The 25716-nt window shown below is 36.6% G+C and overlaps 1 protein-coding gene across 3 annotated transcripts in view; it reads left to right on the forward strand.

The window, feature by feature from the left end:
• Window positions 1–25716, forward strand: part of POGZ (pogo transposable element derived with ZNF domain) — a 45745-nt gene that overhangs the window by 16158 nt on the left and 3871 nt on the right. For 2 of the 3 annotated variants that reach the window (XM_037825993.1, XM_037825994.1), the window contains exons 4-18: window positions 7489–7664; window positions 8598–8706; window positions 9993–10283; window positions 10365–10583; window positions 11458–11564; window positions 12215–12552; window positions 12956–13110; window positions 20368–20468; window positions 21055–21201; window positions 23795–23929; window positions 24044–24216; window positions 24381–24521; window positions 24985–25041; window positions 25240–25352; window positions 25645–25669. In XM_037825993.1, coding sequence (XP_037681921.1) covers window positions 7489–7664; window positions 8598–8706; window positions 9993–10283; window positions 10365–10583; window positions 11458–11564; window positions 12215–12552; window positions 12956–13110; window positions 20368–20468; window positions 21055–21201; window positions 23795–23929; window positions 24044–24216; window positions 24381–24521; window positions 24985–25041; window positions 25240–25352; window positions 25645–25669 — 2287 coding nt within the window. The remainder of the gene's footprint in view (window positions 1–7488; window positions 7665–8597; window positions 8707–9992; window positions 10284–10364; window positions 10584–11457; window positions 11565–12214; window positions 12553–12955; window positions 13111–20367; window positions 20469–21054; window positions 21202–23794; window positions 23930–24043; window positions 24217–24380; window positions 24522–24984; window positions 25042–25239; window positions 25353–25644; window positions 25670–25716) is intronic. The other variant, XM_037825995.1, reaches the window with a different exon arrangement.

Below are 25716 nucleotides of genomic sequence, written 5' to 3' on the forward strand. Positions count from 1 at the left end.
TAATTGACTAAACTGGATTTAAATGATCTAATCATTAAAGCTTGTGATCTTTCCACTGTGTATTATATTTCTTTTCTCTGCTTTTCTTAAACTTTCAAAGTTCTGTCAGGGATCAGTTTAATTAAACTTTTCTTTGATTCAGTGTTCCAAGGCCCATGCTTAGGTGGTTGAGCATCTCCTGAACTTCTCAGATGATATACTCTCCTTGATCCCTGAGCCTGGCTTGGGCCTGTGTACTAATTTTTTTTTCAGCATGAATTGATTATGTTTATTTCCAAAACCTTGTATTTAAATTAAAATGTTAACTCATGCTCATGATTTTTTAAAAAAATGCTGACAGACTAGTAGATGGTAACCATGGTTACATATGTCTTGTGTATTTTTCCAAAAATTTTTCACGTATGAATTTTAAGTATAAATTAATAGGTCCAATTTGTCTAGCTTTTTCTCTTTTAATTAGGGAAGTTACAGGTTTACAGAAAAATCATGCAGAAAGTACACAGTTCCCAGACACAAAACACATACACACACACCACCATCACCACACTCACAGTTTTCCCCATTAATACTATGCATTAGTGTGGTACTTTTGTTAGGATTGATGAAAAAAATATTATAATTATACTATTAACTGTAGTCCATAGTTTACATTAGAGTTCACTGTTTGCATACAATTCTGTGCCTTTTTTTTTTTTTACATTTTTTAAATTAATAATTCTTTTTCTGTTAGAGAAGTTGTAGGTTCACAAAATGCCATACATAAAATATATAAAATACAGAGTTCCTAAATACCACACCTTGTATCAGTGAGATATGTTTGTTGTAATTCATGAAAGAATATTTTATAATTGTGCTATTTACTGTAGTCCATCCTTTACAATAGGGTTCATTGTGTTGTACAGTCCTATGTATTTTCTTTTAATTTTTGTTCTAGTAACATATATAAGACCTAAAATTTCCTCTTTTAACGACATTCACATATATTACTATTATTAACAGTATGTTAACATATTAACATTACTGTTAATTACATTCACAAGATTGTGCTACAATCACCACCATCCATTACCAAAACTTTACAGTCAACCCAAATAGAAATTCTGTATAATTTAAGCATTACCTCCCCATTCCCTACCCCCAGCCCAGCTCCTGGTAACCTATATTCTAGATTCTGACTCTTAAAAGAGTTTACTAATTCTAAATATTTCATAACAGTGAGATCATACGATATTTATCCTTTTGTGTCTAGCTTATTTCACTCAGTATGATATCTTCAGGGTTCATCCATGTTGCATGGATCAGGACTTCATTCCTTTTTATGGCTGAATAATATTCTGTTGTATGTATGTACCACATTTTATTTATCCTCTCATTGGTTGATGGACATTTGGGATACTACCATATTTTGGCAATTGTGAATAATGCCACTTTGAACTTTGGCATGCAAATATCTGTTCAAATCCCTGCTTTTAATTCTTTTGGGTATATATCTAGTACTGGGATTGCCAGAGATCATATGCTAATTCTATATTTAGCTTTTTTGAGGAACTGCCAAACTGTCTTCCACAGTGCCTGCACCATTTTCCATCCCCACCAGCGATTAATTAGTGTTCCTATTTCTCAACATTCTTACAACACTTGTAATTTTCTGGGTTTTTTTTTTTAATAGTAGCCATTCTAGTGGGTGTGAAATGATATCTCATTGTGGTTTTTTTAAGCAGTTATATTGAGATATATTCACACAACATACAATTCATCCGAAGTGTACAATCCATGGCTTGCAGTATATTCAGAGTTGTATATTCATAATCAATTTTAGGATATTTTCATTACTCTGAAAAGAAAAAATTCTTTTTGAAAAGAATGAATGTTCTCTACATCTTCTGCAACACTTAACATTTTCTGTTTTGATTTGCATTTCCCTAATAGTGATATTGAACATCTGTTCTTGTGCTCTTTGGAAAGGTGTCTATTCTTTTGTCCATTTTTTAATTGGGTTGTTTGTCTTTTTGTCATTGAGTTGTAGGTTTCTTTATATAATCTGAAAATTAAACCCTTATCAGATACTGTGGTTTGCAAATATTTTCTCCCATTGAGTAAGTTGTCTTTTCACTTTCATGATGAAGTCCTTTGATGCACGTAAGTTTTTAATTTTGATGAGGTCTCATTTATCTATTATTTCTTTTGTTGCTTGTGCTTTGGGTGTAAAGTCTAAGAAACCATTGCCTGACACAAAATCTTGAAGATGCTTCCCTCTGTTTTCTTGTAGAAGTTTTGTAGTCCTGGTTCTTAAATTTAGGTCTTTGATCCAGTTTGAGTTAATTTTTGTATATGATGTGAGATAGGGGTCCTCCTGATGTGAGCGAGGGGGTTCTCTCAGCACCGTTTGTCGAAGAGACTATTTCTACTGAGTGAATTTTGTAGCCTTGTCAAAAATAAGTCAGCCATAGATGTGAGGGTCTACTTCTGGTCTCTCACTTTGATTCCATTGGTCTGTATATCTGCCCTTGTGCCATGCTGTTTTGGCCATGGTTCTATGGTTTGTTTTTTAAATTTTATTTTGATAATGTATATACAACCTAGAATTTTCCATTTTAACCACTTCCAAATACATAATTCAGTGGTGTTAATTACATTCACAATATTGTGCTACCATCATAGCCTTTTTTTAATTGTATAATACATACAGTTTTGCAATTTTTTTCATCGGATACTTTTGAAATGCTAGGCTTAGGGTAGGGATTAACTTCAGAATAGACTGAATAAAAAAATATTCCCTTTCCCAACCTAGTTCTTCTTTTAAGCCTTCTTTTGGTTGTGTTGTTATATTGTTATCTTACTACATTAAGGGAGAATAGTGTCCTGGATTCTTAGAAGGTTAAAATTTTTTTTTTTTGACTCCCAGTCCTCTTCTGTCCCCTTTTAAACTTTTCTTCAAACCAGCCTGGCTCTTGGTGACCTATGACTGCCTTTTTTTAGTAATTATATATTACTAAATATATATGTATTTGGTGAGGAAACATTGTAACACATTAATTCAGTAGACAGTGCTCCTAGTTCAAGAGGAAAAGTTTTTCTAGAAATACAGTTTCCCAATTTGGGAGAGGTTGAACAATTTAGCAGAAACTTAAAGGATCCTCTGTTTGAGTCTATATGTTAAAATATTGTCAAATAAGATGTTCTCATTACTTTGGAGAAGCAGGAACACATTTTCATGGGAAATGGAGTTTTAGGAATACTGCTTGCATCCAAAAATACCGCAGTCATTTAAGAACCTTGTAATACATTCATTGTCTCTTAAAAAGAAGGGTCTGTGGTTGCGTGTGTTTATGTTTCCTGAGATATTCTCAAAGTAAACACACCTTTGTGCATTTACAGAAAACATATGGACTAAGTGTTAGCATAAATTCAGCAAAAGATATCAAAAAAATAAGTTTAATGTTTATGAGAAGCATGATTTTGAAAATTTTTTCAGAAGTAATTATATTTTAAAAGACCATTCTTTCTCTGTACATTTATTTGGCTTTTAATTTCTGTTTCCTCGCCTTCTCTATATAGAAAGCATTTCCTTTACTCTTGATTTTAGGGAACATTTTAAAACCACTTTTCTCTGGAGCTTTTTCACTCTCCACTTATGTCATATGGATAGGTGACATTTTCCCTTGACTACCTGCTTATTTGTCTGTGTCATATGTAAATAAATGTGAGGGGCAATAGCTCAAAGAGTAGTTGGGTCATGGTTTTAAATTTCAGCTGTCGTTACAAAAATACTAAGTTGTATAACCTCCAGATCTGTAAAGGAAAGGTAAAGGAATGTCTTTTCAAGTCAGTTTAACATATTTTTGCATGTAATACCACATGCTTATATATTAGGCTTTGTTATGTAAGTGTAAGATACGGTTCTTACCTTCAAAAAGCTTAGAATCTTATTAGACATATCTATTCCTGCAGCAAACATCTTTGAGTGACCTTGGATTAGGCAGTGGTTTCTTAGATATATCTGACATCCAAAGCACAAGCAACCAAAATAAAAATAGATTAATTGTACTTCATCAAAATTAAAGACTTTTGCTTCAAAGGACACAATTTTAAAAGTTAAAAGATAAACCATAGAATGGGAGAAAAATTCTGCAAATCATATATATGATAAGGGACATGTACATGCATCTGGAATACATAAAGAAGTCCTACAACCTGTTAAAAATAACAACCAATTAAAATATGGGCAAAAATCTGAATAGCCAAGAAACATAAAAAATGTTTATTGAAATGCTACTCAACGTCATTAGCCAGGATACTACTTCATATCCCCTAGGATGGCTATAATGAAAAAGATTGACAATAACAAGTGTTGGTGAGGTTGTGGAGAAATGGAACCCGCATACACTGCTGGTGTGAATGTCAAATGGTGTGGTTGCTTTGGAAAACAATTTGGTTGGCAGTTCCTCAAAAAAAATTAAACATAGAGTTATCATCTGACCAAGCAATTCCACTCCTAGGTTTGTACCCAAGAGAATTGAAAACATATGCACATGCAAAAACGTGTACACAAATGTTTTTATTTATTATTCATAGTAGCCAAAAGGTGGGAACAAATGTCCATCAACTGGTACATGAATAAATAAAATGTGAAATATCCACAATGGAATATTATTTGGCCATAAAAGGAACAAAGTACTGATACATGCTGCAACATGGATGAACCATGAAAACTTTATACTAAATGAAAAAGCAAGATACAAAAAGCCATGTATTGAATGATTTCATATATGAAATGTTCAGAATAGGTAAATCCATAGAGAGAAAAAGTAGATTAATGGTTGCCAAGGAAGAAGGAGGGGAATAGGATGTGACTATTCATGGGTATGGGGTTTCTTTTTGGGGTGATGAAAGTGTTTTGAAATTGGATTTGGTGATGGTTGCGCAACCTTCTGACTATGCTCAAAACTACTGAACTGTACATTTTCAGTGGATGAATTGTATGTTAATATAGATTATATCTCAATAAAGCTTTTTTCCTTTTCTAATTAATTTTATTTAAAAACTTCCAGAATTTGCAAACACTATCAAGCCACAACTTCCCCTTCCCCGTTTCCCTAGCCCCTGGTAACCTCTAATCTACTTTCTGGCTCTACAAATTAATTATTTCTAGATATTCGTATAAGTGAAATCATATTTATATTTGTCCTTTTGTGTCCGTTTATTTCATCCAGCATAATGTTTTCAAGGTTCATCCATGTGGCAGCATTTATCAGTAGTTCATTTCTTCTTCTAGCCAAGTAATATTTCATTGTGTGTCTGTACCACATTTTGTTTATCCAAGTTCATCCGTTGATGGACTCTTGGGTTATTTCCATCTTTTGGCTATTTTGAATAATACTGTTAAGAACATTGGTGTGCAAGTATCTGTTTGAGTCTGTTTTCACTTTCTTTGGATATATACCCTAGGAGTGGAATTGCCAGACCATACAGTAATTTTTTGAGGGACCACCATGCTACTTTCCATAGTGACTGCATCACTTTGCATTCCCAGACGCTGGGAATAAAGCACTTGGCATTTAGACATTATTCCTAGAGTTCTGGCTGGTTACATGTTTGCACTGAAAAGAATCATAAAATGAAATAAACACTGTTTGCTTAATTCTGAGCTATGGACAATGGGAATTTAATGTTACGAGTTTCTTACAACATACTAATTATGATTTTCAGGTAATTGGGTTTTAGCACACTTGGGTTTTAAGGGTATACAAGTAAACTTAAAAGAATGCAGAAAAAAATCAAGATCTTCGTATTTGTAAAACAAACAACATATTGTGAGAAAAGGTGCTGTACCTCCTTCACTTACTTAATAAGTTTATGACAGGAGGGACCTAGTTCATTGAGAGCAAATGTAGAGACAGGGTGGATAAAGGGCTTTTTTTAAGCCCCACAATTCTAATTGCCTATTTTACCCTCTGGAAATGGACCTTGTAAGACCTTTTGAGTTATGAGAAATCTTTGAGGAAAGATTTAATAAGAAAGCAGAAGTCATTAAAAATGCTACTAAATAAATAAAGTAAGTATACTTTTGCTTACCCTGTGTGATTGTGAACCTTATCTGGGCTTAGATACTCACTTGTGGTTTTTTCTTTAATTAAATTTTTAATTTTGAGATAATTGTAGATTCACGTGCAATTTTTTTTCATGTGGAATGTAACATACTTACATAGAAGGGATAACTTTCCAAGTGCAATGTAACAAGTAGTTAGAGAACAAATTTCAGTGAATGTTATTTCCAAGAATGTTATGGGTTACAATACCATAGTTTCAGTCATTTCCTTATTGTGAAATATAATATATATACAAAAAGGTGATAACTTTCAAATTACAATTTAACAAGTAGTTCTGTAGCAAATTTCAAAGAAAGTTATGGGTTGCAGTTCCACCATTTCAGTTCTTTCCTTCTAGCTGTTCTAATACCCTAGCAACTAAGAAGAAGAAAATTAGAGATTCAGTATTCATAATCTTTTGTTAAATTCCATCTTGTCTGTTGCTACCTCTTCCTCTAGTTTAGTCACTTTCCCAATCTTCAGGGATGTTTAGGCAGTGATCACCCTAACTTGTTCATGTTGAAAAGGGGTGTCGACATTATGGGAAAAGGATGTTCTTGAAAAGACTTGCCTCTGGGTTTTGGGACTTAGCTGGCATAGGAGCGCTCGGGAGAATTTTAAGTTTCTGGAGAATATACTTAGTGAGTGAAACTTTTAGAGTCTCAGATAGGGACCCGGGTATTCTTTAGGGTTTTTGGGACTACTATTGACTTGGGCTTATCATACTGTGGCCATTTGAGATATGAAGCTTGTGTAGAGTAACCTCCACGACAGCCTCTCAATTCTATTTGCAATCTCTTAGGCACTGAAAGCTTATTTTGTTGCCTTTCTTTTCACTCTTGTGGTCAGAAAGGCATTCTCAACCCCGCAATGCCAGGGTCAGGCTCATTTCTGGAATCCGTGTCCCACGTTGCCAGGGAGACTCACTCACCTGGGAAGTCCTGTCCCACATCGGGGGAGGGTGATGAATTTATTTGCAGAGTTGGGCTTAGAGAAAGTCCACATTTGAGTAACAAAAGAGGTTCTGTGGCGGTGACTCCTGGGCATAATTATAGGTGGGCTTAGTCTCACCTTTAAACCAATCTTTGTCACATAAATCATCAGAGTCAAGGTGTAAGCAACATGGAAATCTTAATATGTCTTTCATCCCTTGTTATATGGGTGAGATGTTAGTAAACCTTCCCTATCTACCTGATTTTCTGTTAGCTGTAGATTTGGGTGAAGCTTAAATTTTAGTGAGTTTGGTGACACAAACCTGGTAAAGTAAAAGCGACAAGTTTTGGATACTTGGCTGTCTGGGAAACCAATTTTCATTTAAGACCACAATGTTTCTTAAGAAATGTGGGTTTAATGTTTTCTCTTACCTTCCTTTTTATCCCCCCTTCCTTTAACCCTTTAGCTGGCAATCCTTTGGTCCAGCAAGGTGGACAGCCCCTCATCTTGACCCAGAATCCAACTCCTGGTCTGGGCACAGTGGTTACTCAACCAGTATTGAGGCCTGTACAGGTCATGCAGAATGCCAATCACGTGACGAGCTCCCCCGTGGCCTCACAACCAATATTCATCACTACGCAGGTGAGTAAGACTCTGGGGGGATTTCTGGGATTTGGTAGAGAAGTAGGGAAAAACTATGTGAACCTTTGGAGGCTATGGCTTAAGGTCTTTGGCATCATTTTAAATGGTTCTAAGACCTATCTTTTCATCAGGCATTCTCGTTTGCTGTTTTGTAATTTGATGCTGACTTTTGTAAAACGCCCAACCTAGCACCATGATTGGGTAATTTTCTCTTTGTACCTGTTGGATAGCTAATAAGTGGTTTGATTGCAAACTGGGCACAAATTAGTAGGAAAGGCTGGATTAGGAAGCCTTAACACATGACACTGAAGGCTTCTCAATCTGTGCTTCAGCTATTTTTCTTAATTCGGGATGAGTTTGTTGACTTTGGGAGACCTAGTATGAAATTGGTGAAGTATGTAGAGATCTTTGGAAGAGAAAGAAGATGACTTAGTTGCCAGGGATTTATGACCTTTGAAGTAGACTTTGGGAACAATTTCTTGGTATTGTTTGTATGTTCAGTCACTCCAATGAATACTGTTGGTGTCATTTTTTTTTCTCCTTCTATGCTTTTAGCAGTTTAGGGGCCAGTCTGGGGATTAGTTTTTCTAAGCTGAGGTTCTTTTAAGGGAGGAATTAGGTTTTCATTTTTGCTCATATGTACCAAAACTTGTTCTCTGGTGTGTTTTTTTGTTTTGTTTTATTCTCCCTTCTCTTTTTTTCAAATTATTTTCTATTGGAGAGTAGGTTTTGTTCTCTGTTTATTATATTTTGTCACTCAAAATTTTGCCAAAATTTCCTAAATTTCTCAATCTTCATCATTTACAAGCTCTAACTCTAGAGAGAGCACCATTAGTATAGTGTGGGAAGTTTTTCAGATATAGGTCATTCTTCATTCTCCATGTTAGTATTAGTTGGTCTCCATGGTAAAAATCTTTTTGCTTTTTAATACAGGGATTTCCTGTAAGGAATGTCCGGCCTGTACAGAATGCAATGAATCAGGTTGGGATTGTGCTGAACGTACAGCAAGGCCAAACGGTTAGACCAATTACACTAGTCCCAGGTAAGGAAAAATGTCTATCTGTTTGGAATAAAATGGCATCCAGAAGATTTGTTTTTATTGTTTCAAAATACTTTAGGTCACTTCAAAAATATATTTAAAGAAAATCTAAAATTATAAAAATCTTACTGATTTAACCCCAATTTTAAAAACATTGTTTCTAAGCTTTGGCCAGGGTGGTAGTTTCATTTGTTTTTTCTTTTTAGCCTTTTACCACCCTTCATGAGGTAGTGAAAACAGGGTTTATTTAGTAATTTTTCTCTATCTGGTGTTTTCTTCAGCTATTAAGTTGTTATTCTGAAGGAACATAATTAGTGCAACATCCCAAATTCCATATTCCTTGTAAGTCTACTCACTTACGTGGTGGGATATAAACTTTATTTTGCTTTGATTTTATAGCACAGATTTGAAATAAATAAATGTACAGTTTGTGGATAAATATTGCCATTGGCTAGATAGTTTTGTTTTGTTTTGTTTTTTTAAGAAAACTGAATTGAGTGATAATTTTTTAAGATTTTGTAATTATCCTCCCATTCTTTATTTAGTGTCTAAGTTTACTATAATTCAGTCCAAGAAAGGGTATCTTAATATCTTAAGATTAGTTTATAAAAGTTCCTTTGTAGCTTGTCTTCCTAAGTTTTTTGTTTTTTTTCTCAGATCCTATAGTGATTTTTTTTTGCCTTTAGTCTAATCAGCTTATCCTGTTAAGTTTTGGTATTTCTTAAATATTTCTCGGTGGAATTGTCTATAGCTGAGCCAGGAGAAAGTCTCCTTTGGTAGATTGAAGTAGAATCTTCGAAGTAGAATGGCATAGTCAGTCTTTTATCCGAGTTTATATGAGAGGATGGAAGAATCCTTTACTATTCTGAGAAAGAGTGATCTCTTTTTTCAGGACCAAGTTCACCCTGTGGCCCATATACACCCATACTGCCTTCCACTCTCCTTTTCAATACTAAGGGGAAGATACTCTTGATTGTATTCTTGGAATAGAAAAGGCAGTATGGTCTGGTGTTTGGGAAAGAGTTGATGGGAATCTTCAATTTAATGTTCTTAGGGCTGGTTACCTAGGCTAATTACTTTTTATTAATTTCTTTTATCAGCTTGGATACCTTTGCTGTCTTAGACTTTAGAGTCTGTGCGTGCTACTCTTGGTAACCTCTCATAGTTACCAATCAGTTTGGGGAAGGAATTTTTTCCTATTACAGTATATCCAGTAAAGTCAGGGAGAATATATTATAGGTAAGCTCACTTATCAGGGTTTGGTACTTTTCTTTGTCTTTCTTTTAAAGCCCCAGGTACCCAGTTTGTTAAACCTACAGTTGGAGTCCCACAAGTGTTCTCTCAGATGACCCCAGTGAGGCCAGGCTCAACGATGCCTGTGCGGCCCACCACCAATACCTTCACCACCGTCATTCCAGCTACCCTCACCATTAGAAGCACCGTCCCCCAGTCCCAGTCCCAGCAAACCAAGTCCACTCCCAGCACCTCCACCACTCCCACCGCCACGCAGCCGACTTCATTGGGGCAGCTAACTGTTCAGCCTCCAGGCCAGTCCAACCAGACCCCGAATCCCAAGCTAGGTGAGACTTGAAAAAAGTATATGGCAGAGCTGGGAAGGGGTGGTGGATGGGGAACAGATGATTATCACTTGGCCAACATAGCTCCCTCTTTCTCATCTCCACCTGCAGTGAGCATTGCCAGCTTTGTTACTGTCAAGCGACCTGGAGTTACAGGTGAAAATAGCAATGAAGTGGCCAAACTGGTGAACACCCTTAACACCATCCCTTCTCTGGGCCAGAGTCCTGGGCCAATGGCGGTATCCAACAATAGCCCTGCCTATGGCTCTCAAAGAACCAGTGGACCTGAATCTTCGATGAAAGGTACAATAACTGGGTGACCCTGAGCAGCCAGTGATTTGAAAACATTAATGAATTATTTGTTGTATCAGAATTCTTAACTATGAAGTAGAAAAATAAAATAGAAATGATTGCTATAATCTCTGTTCTCAAAGAAAACTTTCAGTAGAGTACTGAAGGGGGATAGCCATTTGTGAAATGTTTAAATGAATCAGCCACAAGGAATTCTGCATACAATTGTATTTTGGGGATTATTGAGATGAATTGGTTGATCAGAGATGAGTGGAATAATCAGGGATGGCTTTAAGGAGGAGGTGGATTTTGGAACAAGGTGTTGGAATCAAGACTTGATAAAGAGGTTTTCAGGTGGAGAAGGATATGAGCATAAGTAGGTTCAGTGACCTAGAGCAGGGTCTGCAGACTTTTTGTAAAGGGCTAGATGGTTAATATTTTAGGGTTTGTGGGCCATATGATCCCTGTCGCACTATTCAGCTCTGCCATTGTAGTGCAAAAGAAGCCATATGTAATATGTAAACAAATAAGTGTGGCTGTATTACACTAAAACTTTATTTATGGATTCTGGAATATGAATTTCATATAACTTTCTGTAGCACAAAATTTTATTCTTTTGATTTTATGTCAGCCATTTTAAAATGTCAGCTCATGAGTTGTACAGAATAAGGTGGCTGGCTGGATTTGACTTGTGAACCATGGTTTGTTAACCCATGACCTAAAGTTAGGAGAATGGTAAAAGGAATATTTTCAAACATGGAGACCCCTCATGCTTGCTTACCCCTTGATATACCTTTTATGGAGTGTTGAAACTTTTTCCAAATGGTCAGTAACCTTTTCTCAGTATCATCTTATTAATCTTACTGATGCTTCTCACTTCTTCCAGTGACCTCTCCCATCCCAGTGTTTGACCTCCAGGATGGTGGACGGAAAACCTGTCCACGGTGTAACGCTCAATTCCGTATTACTGAAGCATTGAGAGGTCACATGTGTGTAAGTGATCCAGCTTAAATGGCTACCACTGTATACTTCTTTAGTATCAGGAATTTGTGAAACAGGGGATCTAAAATGACTTGAAAACTTTTTAAAGGCTTATCTCTTTTGGCCTGTTAGAGAAGACTTATGTGGAACATGATAGGTTACATTTAAAAGACCCTAAAATAGATCAGAACTTGTGCAACCTTAACTTCCTTAGCTGTGGTAGATTTTGAAAACTGCACAAGAGGACAAGTTTGTTAGATAATAAGTTACCAACCAAGTTGGCCTCAGTTCATTTTCTATTTATTGGTCACTGAACAAATCAGAATCTGTTACCCAATTCTCATTTCCTAGTCTTTTCATTTTTTGGTATTAGTCCAGATGCAAAGGTTGGAACTTCTGCCTGGGAGCTCTGAGCCAAATTATGCTAGTGAGTAGTTAAAGGGATCTAAGACAAATAGGACGGAGAAGTACAAGTAAGGCTTTTGGGGTGGCATTCAGCTATATATATGTGTTAGAAAGAGTGAAACCAGAAAACATTATAGAAAATGGAAGGATGAAAGTTGGATGAGGATAACATTGCCAAAGGTTGTAGTGAAGTTGGGGAGTTCCCAAACCTAGCCCCAAGGATAATCAGAATGATCAGATGTCCTCTTTCTTTATAGTACTGTTGCCCAGAAATGGTTGAATACCTGAAGAAAGGAAAGTCTACGGATTCAGAACCCAGTGTCCCATCAGCAGCAAAGCCCCCATCCCCTGAGAAAACAGCTCCCGTTGCTTCCACACCCTCTTCTACACCTATTCCTGCTCTGTCACCACCTACCAAAGTACCAGAGCCAAATGAGAATGTGGGTGATGCAGTCCAGACCAAGCTCATTATGCTAGTAGATGACTTCTACTATGGACGGGATGGTGGCAAAGTAGCTCAGCTCACAAACTTCCCTAAGGTCCCTACATCTTTCCGGTGCCCACATTGTACCAAAAGGCTAAAAAACAACATTCGGTAAGTGTTGAAGAGCCCTGGAGGCTGTTACATTGGACAAAAGAAGATGGAACTTTTCTTATATACATAAGTTTTTCTCTTTGGAGAATGGTCCTGTGTCCTGTCTTGCTGAGGTTATTGTTAAATCAATAACTACTGTAGAAGGAAGTATTGTGGTAATATACGAAAGATAACTTTGGGTGAAGTAAGGGAGACCAGTGCATTGTGTTACACAGAACTCTCTTAGATTCAAGACCCCATTATCTTTCTGTGCTCAGAAAAGGACCATCCCAAACACAGGAAATGGCTGAGGGGGAAGGGAGGACGGTCAGGGAATGTCTGTTCTGTGATTCTGCCATTGTATATTTCAAAGGCTACTGATTTTAATGTGTTTTCTCCACTTCTTTTTTGTGCTGCTCTCCAGATTTATGAACCATATGAAACACCATGTAGAACTTGATCAGCAGAATGGTGAAGTGGATGGTCATACTATCTGCCAACACTGTTATCGCCAGTTTTCCACTCCCTTCCAGCTCCAGTGCCACTTGGAAAATGTTCATAGTCCCTATGAATCTACTAGTAAGTTTGAAGACTCTTAAACTCTAGAAGAATACCTTGCTCTTCACTCATTGAATGGCCCTGGCATGGAGCCCAATATATTCATTTATATGTGGGTAACAGTGTAGTGTAAGTACTTTTTATATTTGTAGCCAGTTCCTTACTTTACTTTACCCTATTTCTTTATAAGCCTGACTTCTATTCAAGCATGGATTCAGTTTGGTGCTAGATCCTTTATTATTAGGGCCTTTGGTTCAGGGCCACTGTAGAGAGGCAGATATAATGGATTTATTACCTAGATCCTTTTGTAGAAGGAGCAGTCATCTATATTTGAGTAGTTAGTACTCTGATAGGCATTATGTAGGATAAAAGATAATTATTTAATTAAAATACTTCACTGTTAAAGTACTTTGTATAACTAAATTTCAATGAAATGTAAGGTGAGTTGGGGTATTGTCTATATTGAACATCTTACAAATGAGAGAACACAAGCTGAACACATGGCTCAGAGAAATAAGCTCATTTGCTTAAGAGCTTACAACTCTAGTAAGGTCGCAAAGTAAGGATTTTAGCCTAGTATTCTAGAGTATTTCTAACATCCTTTAAGGAGTTTCCAGTTTTGTCAAGACAAGAATTATAAATATAGGAAAAAGTGAGAATAAAACTTAAGACTGTATTTTAAAAATGCATTGTATGATACGATACTAATGATAGATGGAACAGTTCAAAGAAGGGAAAAGATACTTGTAGCTAGGTTTCACAGAGAAGTGGGATTTAAACTGGGTCTTAAAATATAGGAAAGATGTAGATGATAAAAAGGCTTTTAGGTGATGGGAAATGGCATGAGCAAAAATATAAGGACAAAAATAAGCATATTATCTTTATGCTTTTGCTGCAAATTTAAAACCTAGACTAAAAATGAATTAAGCGGAGGACATCTGTCATTTAACTGAGAGGTCTGGAGGTAGAGTAGGAACAGCTTCTAGCCCAGAACTTCAGTGTCTTGCTCTGCTTTTCAATAATTCTCGTCTCTGGCTGTTAGCAGGGTGGCTGCATTATTCTCTGGTATTACATCCAGACATAGCATTGTCCAGAGAAAGAAGAGACTATATCTTCCTAGATCTTTCCTGAATCTGTTTCTTAGGAGTGAAGAAAGCTTTCCCCTTGTTGTCTCCTTGGCCAGAATTAGATCATAAACCCATTCCCAAACCAGTCATTGGCAAGGAGAATGGAATTGCAGTGGTCAGTAGAAATGTAATGTGAGCCACATAGTAATTTTAATTTCTTTAGTAGCCATTTTACATAAAGTAAAAAGAAATGGGTAAGATTAATTTTATATAAAATTGTTAACCTTTCCCATTAATGGGTATATTTTTACATGATTTTTCTGTAACCTTATAACTTCTCTAATTAAAAAAAATTTTTAAAGAGATTTTACTTTTTTTCCTTAAAAACACAGATTTTTAAAAAATCTGATGTATACATTACACTTCTCAGCACATCTTCATTTGAACTCACCACATTTCAAGTGCTTAGTAGCCACATTTGGCTGGTGGCTAGTTGGCTATCACATTGGACAGCACAGCATTGGACTAATCATTTGAGGGGGTAGAATGGATATTGGAATTAGCAATCATGTAACGTCAAAGTAGTGGCAAAGTAGCCAACTTAGTCTAGGTTAGGACCCCAAATTCTTCACTCTCAGTGATAGGAAGCTAGAATAGCTCATCGGTACCTCCCGAAGAGAACACCTATTATTTTTTTTTTTGAACTTTATCAAAAAATTAAAAAACAAAATAAAAAAAACATTTCAAACAAAACCAAAACAAAGAATAAGAAAAATGAATAACCTAAAATAACTACATTGCTTCCAGCATGTTCCTACCCTACCCCAAGAAAATAAACAAACTATAACCCAACAAAGCAATAAGAAAAACAAATAACCTAAAATAACTACATTTCTGCGAACTTGTTCCTACCATACCCCCCCAGAAATTAACAAACCATAGTCATTCCTGAGCATTCCCATAACATTCTAACTTATTTTTATAAGTTAATAATGAGATTCAGTTTTAAAAAATTTTCTTTGAGGTAAACATTATCAACATGTTGCAGCAGATTGTTAAAGAAAAATCTTGTTTAATAATAAAGAGGTTGAGAAAAGTCATTCTAGACTTAAGAGGGTTAAGTTATGAGAGAATCTAGTGGTTTTTTTCATTCCATTTATATGTGGACCTTAAAAAGGAAAGATAAGTTTTTCTTTTTTGGAAAAGAAACAGGCAATGCAGAACCTCATTGCTCTTTTTCTCTTGGTTTTCTGCTCATCCCTCACTTTTAATTTTTGAGTATCTTACTACTTAAAATTTACACTGACTTCATATCAATAATCTGAGTGTTGACCCAGACCAGTATATATCTATTCAGTTGTATTCTTGCATTCTTTTGTGAACTCCCTTTTTGTACCCATAATAGATCTTGAATGAAGGTAGCTGGTTTTTTTTCTGTGAGTTTTTTTTTTTTTTTTTTTTTTAGATTTTCTGACTTTATTAATTATAGCACAAACACAGTTAATAATTTAGCAATCATACTTGTTTTTTAGTTGGTAGTTATTTTGAAAAATATTTACTAACTTGCCATTTAGAATTGAATTGAAAATCCAGTTTAAGAATCAAGTTCTCTGTTTACCTAAGATTGATTAACTTTTCTATCTAAAATATAAAATTTTCCATCAAATAAAATACAGATTTTATGTAATGTCTCAAGTCAGATGCATGTCACTGTAATGGAAGGTACTGCTTGAATCACAGCTTGGTATGTTATTAACTGTAACATTTGGATCTTTATCAAAGTCTCAGGAGTTGGGGAATTTTTAGACTTGAGTTCACTATATTAGATACATTTCCTAATGGCGAAATAGTCAAGCCCAGCGTATGTCAGAGACTACAAGCAGAAAAAAAAGAGAGGTAGTTCTGGATGCTGGTAGTGTGTGATCTGAGAATCATTTATTGCCGATAAATGAATTTTGTGGTTTTAGGACTGATACCTGTGAGCAAAAAAGACAGTGAGGGAAGCATTGAAAAGGAAAAAAAGGAATCAGTATGTTAAGGACCAATCACACCAGAACTCCTTCACTAAATCTTTTCAACTCAAGGGACCTTTTTCCCTTACTGGGAAAACAATTCTGATTTTGTAATGGAAATCAAAGAAATAATGAGATTCAATTTTAAAGAATTTTCTTTGAGGTAAACATTGTCAGTCAACATGTTGCAACAGATCTTTAAAGAAATATCTTGTTTAATAAAAAAAGAGGTTGAGAAACGTCATTCTAGACTTCAGAGGCTGAAGTTACGAAAGTATGAAACAGAAATCACCCAGGGACTTGATTGAGGTTGGAAAAGATTTAGACTGGTTGTGAAATCTGGGGAGTATGCAAACAGTAGTTAACATGTCAAAAAGAGTTTCCACTTCAATTTAGGAGGTGGGGGAGAAGCTGGCATTCCCAGTGATCATTACCCAGAGAGCTGGCCAAGAGGTAGTACAAAATTTTATGTATTAAATATTTAAATTTATGTATTTAAGCTCTCTGTTTTAAAGTGAATCCTATATATTACTTGTTAAAGTGCAACCAAAAAAATCACCATACCATGGTGTTACGGCTAATAGTATTACAACTTAAGCGATTCCAGCTGGAAAAAAATGATAATGAGAAAGGTACAAGTCCCAAACCACCTGTATCAGAATGAGCAGGACAATAAAAAATGCAGATTTCTGAACCCCATTCTAGATCAACCATATTAGCGTTTCCGGGAATAGAAACCAGAACCTGCATTTTTAATAGGCTACTCATAAGAATGCTTGAGAATCACTGAACTAAATTTTATAGGGAAACTGGTGTCATTTTAATGGATGTTGGAACTCATTAGAGGCAAATATAGTTTTTAATGTTTAAGGCTGCTCTTGATGATACCATCATGTCTGTGATCTTTTTTGAGTTCTGCAAAGGCATAACGGAGATTCTCTGTTGTTTTAAAGGTGGGGTTATTGGATTAAAACAGTATCTTTGAAGTGTTAGAAGAGCTACATCCCTAAGTGAATCACAGTGTTTTCTGCTGCAAGTGCCAGCTGTCAGACTAAACTTGAACAGCTACAGTGAGAACTCTTATAGCTCTAAAGCAGGATGACAAATAGCAAATAATTAGTATGATTGCTTTCCTCTCTTCCCCTCAAGATGCAGACTTTAAATTCTTAACATAACACAACACTTGAGGACATGCAATCAGTTGTAGTAATGAACAAGATGAAACCAATTTGCCGTGACTTCTCCAGGGGCATGGGAGGGGTGGACGGGGTTGGGCACACTTTCTCGCGTGCAAATTCTCTCTCTCTCCCTCACATACATGTATATAATGTATATAATATTTTGTGTGTGTATATGTATGTAAAAATACTTGTGTAGGGGAGGGTAGCTTATTTTTGAATGTTAACATTTTAGGACCCGTTTCTAGTTTTGAAAAATTTCAAACACGAGAATAGTAGAGAGAACAGTATTCTGAACCTCCATATACCCATTATCCAGATTAAACACATATCTTTTCCTTTAATATTTTCTAAATTGTTTTTTAATTAAGTTACAGATACCATGACATTCCACCCCTAAATATTACAGTATGTATCTCTAAAAATACAGATTCCTGTATACAACCAGAATATACTTTTGTCAAGACCTAACAAAATTAACCATAGTTCTTAATATGAATGTAATGCCTGTCCATTTGCAAATTTCCTGAATTATCCCTAAAACATCAATAGATAATTACGGTAACAGTGTAATCTTAATAGCATTACATTTCCTTCACACTTGTTTAAGGTCAGTGCATGACTTCAAGGACCGTGTGTGGCGTTAGTGCTCTTTCACAGGTTCGCTTAATACTGCTTCATGGTCCTTTCATTTATATCTAATAAAGAGCTCTTAACCTGCTTGGTCTTTCAGTTTCCTGTGAACCCATTGAAATTATATATACTGACTGTATGTGTGCACATTTTTTCAGGGGAGTGGTTGCAGAGCTTTCGTTAACATCTCAGTGAGATCCAAGATTCAGAAATGGTTAAGACCATTGGTTCTTATTCCTGATATCCATAGTAGCTATCCTAAGCTAAATTTTCTTCACATGTCTAACATTGTTCCTCTTAGTACATTACCCCCGCATCCTTTGCACCCAATTAAAGTCTATAATTGTAGATTATTCTTCTAATCATTCAAAAAAAATCTCAAAAATCTTGAGAAAGAGGTAGGATTAAGGGCAAGGATGCTTCAGGAGGCTTAACCACATTCACATGTGATGAGGAGGAGCCAGGTAGAAAAATACTCAATAGAGGAAGAACTAACTGATGGAGAAAGTCCATCAGTTAGACTGATGAGGTTGTATAAGCCTTGGAAAGGAGGAAGGGATCTATCCTTTCATGATTTGGAGAACAGAAAGCAGAAGCTACAGTTCATGACTGTTTTCTCAAAGTAAGAGACTGTTAGATTCCAAGGATATGAGAGAGATGGTGCTGGGAGGGACAGTGTTAGGATTTTTAAAGAAAATAGTAGTTTGGGATAGCTACAATTCTCCTTTTTACACCTTTTCCCATATCAGCTCTTCCCGTGTATAACATGTCAAAGGTTACTAGAGATCTCTTAAATCCACTGATACCTTGGGTTCCTATTTCACTAATTTTCTTGATATGAGATAGTACATGTGTATCTTAGCATGGTGCTTTAGGCATTAGAAATTGCTTAATGTTTCTATTATTATTGATGATGTGAGACTGCTGTGACAATAGAGCTGCTATGTAGGTTGTAGGAAAAGCCTTTGAGATTGAATGAGATTGCCCAGGGAACATATGTAGAATAAGAAAGGCTTGAGTGAACACTGAAAAACACTAGTGCTTAAAGGTGTTCTGTAAAAGAACAGTTAACAGATAAATGAATTAAGTGGTAGGGGAAAAAAACAGGAGAAAATATTGCCATGCTACTAATTACTGTTTCCCAAACATTCATGCACTTTCATGCCACCATGCCTTTGCTCCTGCTTTCTCTCTTGGCTCCTCTGTCTGGCAAACTCCTATTTGTAACTTTTCATCATTCCTACAGACAGAATTTCCTTCTCAGTGTCCTCATAACACATAACATACATCTAGGCAGTAGTTGTAAACAGGTATGGACCCCTTTGAGAATAAACACAAAACCTGTGAGCCCTGTTCCCAGGAAAATACTCATTTTCCTCTTTTGCAAATAATTTCAGTCCCTGAGGCCTAGTCCATGGACCCCAGATTAAAAGTACCCCCCGCCAGTTTTGTTTGTTAGACTTTAAAGAATTATTTCAACTTACTCATCTTTTATTTCTTTGGATCAAACATTAAATGCTTTAAAGTTTTAAATTTAGAATTTTTATATTTGCAAAAACTTGAAAATAATTCCAATGTTAAGTAAGAAAAATGCAAATAACTATATTTTGCTTGTATAATTCAAAATATGTAGCCATTAAAAGTTTTAACCAAAAATTCAGAATTGTAGCTTCATAATCTTGACTGACTGTCCAAATTCAAAATTATCTTGAATTTGTTGATACTGAGAAAACATGATAACTCTTAGGAGAAGGCAAAACTTCTGTTCTTGGCTGTTGGTTCTTTGATGGCAAATTCTTATTTGTACTCATTTATTAGGTGTTCAATAAATGTTTCTTGAATTACTTGTAGGAGGATTCTTGAAGTAACATGGTAGTATTTTAAAAGAATTTGATGGCATATAAAGAGTAGATACTATATAGGTATTATTGGAAAAACAGGAGGTATTAAAAGCCAGTTGATTAGCAGTAGAAAGTAAATAGGTTTCTACAAAGGTTTTTGCCTGTGAGAATATAGAAGTGATAATTCCTGGAGGAATTTTGAAAAAAATGGTAACAGAACACAAGAGTTTGAAGTCAGAAATAGTGCCTAAATTTTGAGAAAGGACAATAATGGAAGGCAGGAGGAAGCTGAATTAAGTTAGAATTAATTGTGGCATATCCAATTATAAATGTTTTGTCGATAATTCAAAATGTAGAACTGGAGCTTCTGTAAGAAGACCTAAGGTTAGTTGTTAACAGCAACAGAGATGTTAAGATGGCACCATTTTACAAAAAGAAGTTACTTGTTGAAAATGAAGATGTGGGAATCAGAGAAAATAAAAAATGTGATCAGTAGGACTTTGGTCTTATTTTCTGGTGGATTTAGTGATTATTTTTCTTCTTACAGCCAAGTGCAAGATCTGTGAGTGGGCATTTGAGAGTGAGCCACTATTTCTCCAGCATATGAAGGATACTCATAAGCCTGGAGAGATGCCTTATGTTTGCCAGGTACTGCTTTTTTCTTCAGAAAGCTTTAGTCAGCTTTTTCTTCGTTAAATTCAAAGAATCCACTAGTCAACATTGCTGAATACCTACTGCATACCCTCAGATTTAGGAAATCTGAAGAGGTATAAGAGAAATAGTAAACATAGTTTCTGTCTTTAGGTGCTTTCATGGAGAAGACAAACATAACCGAAGATACCTCCAAGTATAATACCCAGCCAGGGAACATATATATTCATGAAGTACGGAGGAATGTTGGGAGTCTCTGTCTCTTGAACTTATCTTTTGGAGATAAACAGAGAAAACTTTACTCCTCTTAGTCATAGAATATGAATTGTTCTCAGACTTCCCTGACCTTCCCCATTTTTATCTTGTCATAGCTGAATTTATCACAAACAGCTCTGTATTACAATGTTAAAAAAAGTTGGCTTTCTGGATATTTAGGAAAGCTTTTTTTCCCCTATAATTTCTACATTTTTGTTGCTACCTCTTTTTTTTTAAATACAATTTTATTGAGATATGCTACGTCTTTTTTTAAGGCCTCAGTTGTTCACCTCACTCTTAGCCTTATTTTCCCTCTTGTATGACTCAGGTGTGTCAGTATCGCTCCTCACTCTACTCTGAGGTAGATGTCCATTTTCGGATGATCCATGAGGATACCCGGCATTTGCTCTGCCCTTACTGCCTGAAGGTCTTCAAAAATGGCAATGCATTCCAGCAGCATTACATGAGGCACCAGGTACCAAGTGCAAAGCAATTCTCATAGTCTCATTTTTAAATTAATGAATCCTGGGGCCAGGGCGGAGCTAGGCACATAATTTTGGTAGAAATAATAATACACATCTGTGGGCAAAAATCTGTTGGATTTCTATTATGTGCCACTAACTGTGCTAGGTACCAAGAGATTTAGTGGTAAACAAGAAATTAAGCAGTAAAATAAAGGATAAAGAGAGTTGAATTAGGGGAAGTTCAGGATATAGGAAAGCATATACTTACTCTAGGAGCTTAGGCTTCTGGGAAGAAGTAGTGTTCAAGACCTGAAGGATAAGTTAAGAATGAGCCAGCTGAAATGGAAAAGAACAGCATGCTTGAAGGCACAGTGCTGGTGTATGGAGGCTTAAGAATTTCACTGGGTTGGAGTGTAGGGTACATGAGAGAGGGTGGAAGTTAGGCAGGGAGGATCTTGTAAGCCATGAAAAAAATATTTATAATAAATTATTGAGAAGCTACTGTGAGAGGAGGGTTAAGCCCAAAAGTGATGTGTTCAAATTTGCATTTAGTTAACATATGCTGGCTGCACCAAGGACAATGAATTGAAGTAGATTAAGAGTTAGGGAGACAAGCCAAGAGGCTTTTTCTGTAGTTTCAGAGAGAGATGATAGTGGCCTATACTATTGTCTTTTTTTGGGGGTATAGATAATATATATTTGTTTGCAAAAATCTATTGAATTTCTATTATGTGCCATGAACTGTGCTAGGTAACAGAGATTTAGTGGTAAGCAAGACAGTTAATAGTACAGTAAAGCATGAAGAGTGTTGAATTAGAAGTGAAGGATATAGGAAAACATATACTTATTGTAGGAGCGTATTTAGATGAAGAAAAGAGGATTGAGTTGAGAGATATTAAGTAATATTTGTGATTTGGAGATGATTAAGTAAAGATAGAGATTGAGTAGTTAGGAATAGTTCTTAAAATTCAGTCTTGTGCAGCTGGGTGGATGGTGGGAGTTAGAAACACGAGAAAGGAATTTTGAGAGGAAGATGATGAGTTTGGATATTCTGAATTTTATGGTATCTGTGGACATCAAGTGTAGCTATCTGATAACTAGGTAGTTGGGTATATAGGGGTGAAGCCTGGGCTAGAGGTCTCAGTTGGAGAAAAAGATATTTAGGAATAATATAAATCCAGTGGGTTTTAAATTTTTAAGTGACATGATTTCCTCCCCCCCTTGAGAATAAGGTGAAGACTTATGGCCCTTGAAGTCTGAATCCCGAAAGCCAGCATCATAGTCTTAGGAGGAAAACTAGAATGTTCTTAGTCACCAGGAAGCTGAGGGGAAGAAAGTATTTTGAGGAAAAGGATGTGATCAAAATGTCACATGACACAGGATGGTCAAGCAAGATAGAAAATTAAGAGACCTTTAATTTAGTAACATTGATGAGAGCCATTTGTTGGCTGGTAGGGATGGAAGTCATATTTCAACAGTGTCAGTGATTGAGAGGTAAGAAAATGGAAAGAGCTTGAAGATTTTTGTTTGTTAATGGGAGGACATAAAGTGGTAGATTTGGGGGGAAGAGGGAGCAAGGGACAATTTGTTGTTGTGTTCTGTTCTTAAGGGGGAATAGATAAGACCTTATTTTAAAAAGCTGTGAGAAAGGAGCCACTGGAGGAGGAGAGTGAAGGTACATAAGAGAGGGAACATGGAGAACAAGACAGGGGCACCTGTACTTGATGTTTGTACATGTGTGTGCACATGTGTGCATTTTCACTTGTAAACACCCTCTTAAACTTACACTCATTTGCACAGTAATGCCACTAATAATCTGCCTCAAACGTATTTCCAAATTGGGGCCTGGAAATTATCACTTGTAACTCGGTCAGAGTCTTGTGTTCTCCTAGGGAAAATAAATCACATACCTGGCTCCTATTTTTGAAGTTCAATAACTAGGCAGCCTGAATTCTCAAAATGTTCTCAAAGGGATGCATACTTGTATATCTTGATATTGTTAGTGGAAAAACAGCAGGGTTGCAGAAAGGTACTGTCACTTGTGTTTAAAAACAGGAAAAACAGGAGGTGGTGATTGGATACATATAGAATATGCATGTATTACATGCATAGGCTGTCCCTGGAAGGATAGCCAAGAAACTGGTAACAAGTTGTTTCTGTGGAAGGGGACTGAAAGGTCAGGGCTGAAGGCAGACTTCAAATGTAGAAGAATACAGAAATTAAAAATATGGTTTTTTTTAACAAGGTAATTTTATTGCTTTTAGAAAAAATAATTAAGACTGTCCAGGACTAGGTAGTACTGTCTGCAGTGTAGAGATGAAAAGTAGGAGCAAGTAAAGCTTAAGACACTCACCCGAAGTATCAAAACAAGTCAACACGAGGTATTTAAGGATCTAGTCATCCTAGCTTTGAGTTCTCTTTGGGAGCAAGGGAGGTGCTGATTTTCAGTGGTAGGTTTTATTGTTCTTTCATATTTTCCTCTTAGTCTGTTAAGTTATCAACAGACAAGTGGAAAGAATAAGGTTGGCATTAATCTACCTTCTTGTTAGAGAAGAAAATTCATTTTCTTTAAGGAATTCTGTCTCATCTTTTTTTCCCCTTCAGAAAAGGAATGTTTATCACTGCAACAAATGCCGGCTGCAGTTTCTCTTCGCCAAGGACAAAATTGAACACAAGCTTCAGCACCATAAAACCTTTCGTAAACCCAAACAGCTGGAAGGCTTGAAACCAGGCACCAAGGTAAAGGGTTTGCCAAAGTTTTCTTTACGGTTCCAGGAGGAGAGGAATAGAAACTTTCAGTAATCTGCAGTTCAGTGTGAGTGGTATATAATTGTACCTTCCCTTGACTCCCAGGTGACAATCCGGGCTTCCCGAGGGCAACCACGAACTGTTCCTGTATCGTCCAGTGACACACCTCCCAGCGCCTTGCAGGAGGCAGCACCTCTGACCTCCTCAACGGACCCTCTGCCAGTCTTCCTTTATCCCCCTGTCAAGCGCAACATCCAGAAGAGAGCTGTTAGGAAAATGTCAGTGCCGCCTTCTAAATACCGGGCAGGTGGGGGTTGGCTGGGTAGGATCGTTCTGATAGCCAGTGTAATCTGGGAGCCTTTTAGTAGGGCCTATTGTCCAAACCCCCTACAGTTTGCAGGCTTCTGAAGCAGTAATGAGAATTTCCCTTTTTTCTTAACAGGAGTGTCATGGGCCGGCAGACATGTCTGGAGTGCAGCTTTGAGATCCCAGATTTCCCTAATCATTTCCCCACTTACGTACACTGCTCTCTGTGTCGCTATAGCACATGCTGCTCTCGAGCTTATGCCAACCACATGATCAAGTAAGTCAAAACAATTAAATCAATTGTTTTCTACCTGGGAGTTCAGATTCTCCAGAACTTATTTCGTTCCCTCCCCTGCTCCTATTTTGTTTCCTCCTTCATTCTCAGAGCTGTTTGTCTTTTCTGGCAGGATAAGAGGGCAAACCAGGATTCATTTGGCTTTGATGGTCTGTCCTCTCTAATTTGGGTAGGACCTTGCTATTCAAAGTGTGGTCTGAGGATCATCAGCATCAGGTGGAAACTTGTTAGAATTGCAGACTCAGGCCTCATCCCAGGCCTCCTCAATCATAATTTGCATTTAATAGATGCAAATTAAGAATCACTGTGGTAGGAAAACTGTTTGGATTGGGGTTAGAGTGGGTTGAAGAAGCAGCTCTTTCATTGGGGCATTGCCACTGGCTGGCTATCTCTAGTTTAGCCACAGAACCTCTAACTCATACCACTTCTCCTTTATCTTTCTCAGCAATCATGTTCCACGCAAGAGCCCCAAGTATTTGGCTTTGTTTAAAAATTCTGTGAGGTAAGGAAAAGCTTATTGGTATAGTCTCTTAACTTTTCAAGATTTTATATTAAATCCTTTTAATTATTTTTGCAGAGCGGGAATGTGAGTTAATTTGAGGGAGAGGAGAAAGAAGGGGGCATTCCTTTATTAAGCCTTGAAGCTCTCTCTAGTGTTACTACTAAATTTGTCTTACCTACTCTTTACTCTCTTTCTCAGTGGAACCAGGCTGGCCTGTACTTCGTGTACCTTTGTTACCACTGTGGGAGATGCCATGGCTAAGCATTTGGTATTCAACCCCTCTCATAGATCCAGCAGCATCCTGCCACGGGGTAAGTGAGAGAGAGATAGGGTTAGTTAGTAAAGGAAGAAAAAAAGACAGGATACAGGTCATACTGTATGAGACAGGAGAATGCCTACTCAGCCCAACCCATTCCCCGTTTAGGATATACTGCCCCAAATTGGAAGCGTTCTGACCTGGAGTTTATATAAGGCTGGGGAGGTTGATGCGAGAAGTATATTTTTGCATAGTAGCTTTGCTTTTTTTTTTTTGGTTGAGTATCTTTGCAGGGCTTGTTTCTTCAATGAGCTAACGTATTTTTTTTGTTGGTCTTATTTTCATAGGACTCACTTGGATATCTCACTCAAGGTAACAGAAACTCTCATTTCATGGTTTAATTTCTGTTTTTCAGTGTG

The sequence above is a fragment of the Choloepus didactylus genome, chromosome 2 (genome assembly GCF_015220235.1).
Source record: "Choloepus didactylus isolate mChoDid1 chromosome 2, mChoDid1.pri, whole genome shotgun sequence".
In the NCBI taxonomy this organism is placed as follows: domain Eukaryota; kingdom Metazoa; phylum Chordata; class Mammalia; order Pilosa; family Megalonychidae; genus Choloepus; species Choloepus didactylus.